Source organism: Daktulosphaira vitifoliae, unplaced genomic scaffold (assembly GCF_025091365.1).
Source record: "Daktulosphaira vitifoliae isolate Bord-2020 unplaced genomic scaffold, ASM2509136v1 Scaffold_1, whole genome shotgun sequence".
In the NCBI taxonomy this organism is placed as follows: Eukaryota; Metazoa; Arthropoda; class Insecta; order Hemiptera; family Phylloxeridae; genus Daktulosphaira; species Daktulosphaira vitifoliae.
Genome location: NW_026099572.1, coordinates 55,359,226 through 55,361,529, shown reverse-complemented (window position 1 = coordinate 55,361,529; position 2,304 = coordinate 55,359,226). Strand labels below are relative to the sequence as shown.

The 2,304-nt window shown below is 25.7% G+C and overlaps 1 protein-coding gene across 2 annotated transcripts in view; it reads left to right on the top strand.

Annotated features, from left to right (window-relative positions):
- The window catches only part of LOC126910414 (uncharacterized), a 31,532-nt gene that overhangs the window by 22,811 nt on the left and 6,417 nt on the right, over positions 1-2,304 (top strand). The window contains exon 1 of one of the 2 annotated variants that reach the window (XM_050692969.1): positions 1,209-1,412. The exons of the other annotated variant lie outside the window; for it this stretch is intronic. Coding sequence (XP_050548926.1) covers positions 1,308-1,412 — 105 coding nt within the window. The 5' untranslated portion in view covers positions 1,209-1,307. Of the gene's footprint in view, positions 1-1,208; positions 1,413-2,304 lie in introns of those variants that run through there. 2 annotated transcript variants of the gene reach the window in all.

Here is a 2,304-nt window from a genome sequence, read left to right as displayed (position 1 = left end):
CATGACTAAACAATCTAAGTCTATTTTCTGTCATCTTATCCACGATTGACGCAACACCTATACTTCCTCTTATATGCTCGTTCCTTATCCTATCTTCTCTAGTCACTCCACTCATCCAACTAAGCATTCTCATCTCTGCTACACTTATTCTCTGCTCTACTTTCTTATCAACCGCCCAACACTATGAACCATACAACATAGCTGGCGTCACAATTTCATACTAAATTAAAAAACTATAATTAGTATTTATTCATATATTATATTTTAAAATCAAAGAACTACTAATCAGTATATAATTAAAGAAATAAGAGTTGATGTTCCTTTTGGAATAATCCACCAATTTCTCTAAATGAAACACTATCTACAGATTTGCATCGAAGCGTTTCTTATGATAGTGATTTTAATCACTGTCAGATATCAACTATACTTGTCCTATTTATGCCTCGTCCACACTGTGCCTCGACCCCACTGTGCTACCGTTTTTGTTAAATTACAAGTATGTGAAAAAAATTTCGAAAATTAGCGATTTTAAAATTTTTTATTTTTTTTGGAGGTTTTACGGGGAACGAGGGGAAATTTTTAAATGTTTGAGGGTAATGTTTCGACAAGATACGATTTGTGATCTTTTGATGTATCATCGAAAGAATCGGTTCGGTGAGAGCGGAGAAAAAGTGTTAACAGATATAAAAAAAAAGAACACATCATGGTAAAATTAATCAGCTTCGTATCGAAACTAAAACATTCTTTTTTAAGGAGAGGTATTTTTATAAAAATTTTTAGGGTCTTTATCGCATATTTTTAATGGTTAACCGAAATTAACACTATTATTGTCACAAGAAAACATCTGTATGAAAATTAACTGATTCACGAAAAAATTTGAAAGGTGCAATATATTAACATTTTTCATTTGCAAGAAAATGTCTATTAACATACATAGTAGTAAAAAAATTTATGTTTTTAGAGAATTTTCATTTTTTTTTTTTTAAACGAAAAATTGATACAACCATTTCAAACTATAAAGCAAACTGAATTAAAAAATATCTTTAAATATATAACACATTTTATTTAGGTTATTTGTTTTGTTATAATCTAAATATATAATAATTTAATAGCTTTATATATGATTTATCGATAGTCAAATAAAGTAAGATATATTTAAGGTTTAATATATTATTTAATCAATTGAAAAATGTTTAAAATAAAATTAATACAATTTTTTTTAAAACGGGCAGTATAAGCCAACACTGTTATACATTTTACTTTGTTAGACTTCAGTATAAATTAATAATTTTTAGATAGGTTAAAGAATGATCAATAATCGTTTTAATTCGTTTAACTTAATGAAATATTTATTCGTCATACTTACATCAGCACAAATATGTTTCAATACAAATGCTAATCCAGAAATTCAAGTGAGTGCGAACAATATTTCAGTTTTTTTAATATATAAGGTTTTTTAACAAATTAAAGAATCCTAAATTGATAAGAGCTCAATAGAATTCCATAAAATACAGTATCAATATCAATATACATAAATTCATTAATCGTACAAATTAAGCGTACCATAAATGAATCTATAAAAACATTAAGGAACTAGAAACTATTAAAATATAAAGATCAAGTTTTTATTCAAATGGTATTCATTAAAATTTTCTATTTTAAAAAAATTAGAAAAAAATATCAAGAATTCTCTAAAGCCAGTTTAGTAAAAAATGTTTCACCGCAATAAATTTAAGTTTTAAAATCAGATTTTAACAAAATACATTCATTATTTTTTAAATTTTTACACTGAAATTGAAGTACTACAAAAAATTACGGTAGTACTATTTTTTTATGCATAACTTTTTAAAAAAATTTTTGTCGATGCAATATATTCGGATTTGCAATATTTATAGAGATAAACGTTAAAAAAAAAAAAAAAAAATGTTTTTATGAATAATAAAATTAAACAGTTTTTATCTACACCATTTTGTCAATTTTCAACCTCTTTGAAGCACTTGAAGGGGTTGACCTAGAACGCTCAAAATTCAGTAATATTTTCTTTATGCTATATAGAACAAAAATCCGATCACTTGGCATCAAATTTGTTTAAAAAAAGGTCTTCCCTAATGAATAGATACCAACGATTTAAAATTTATTTAATGTTTAATAAAAGTTAATTTAATTATTTTCAATAACTTCATAATAACAGAATGTAAAAAAAAAAAAACACAGCGCAGAGGGTTCGCGGCACAGTGGTGACGTGGCATAGTTGGATCAAGTATAATGATATCTGACAGTGATTAAAATCACTATAAAAAAAAA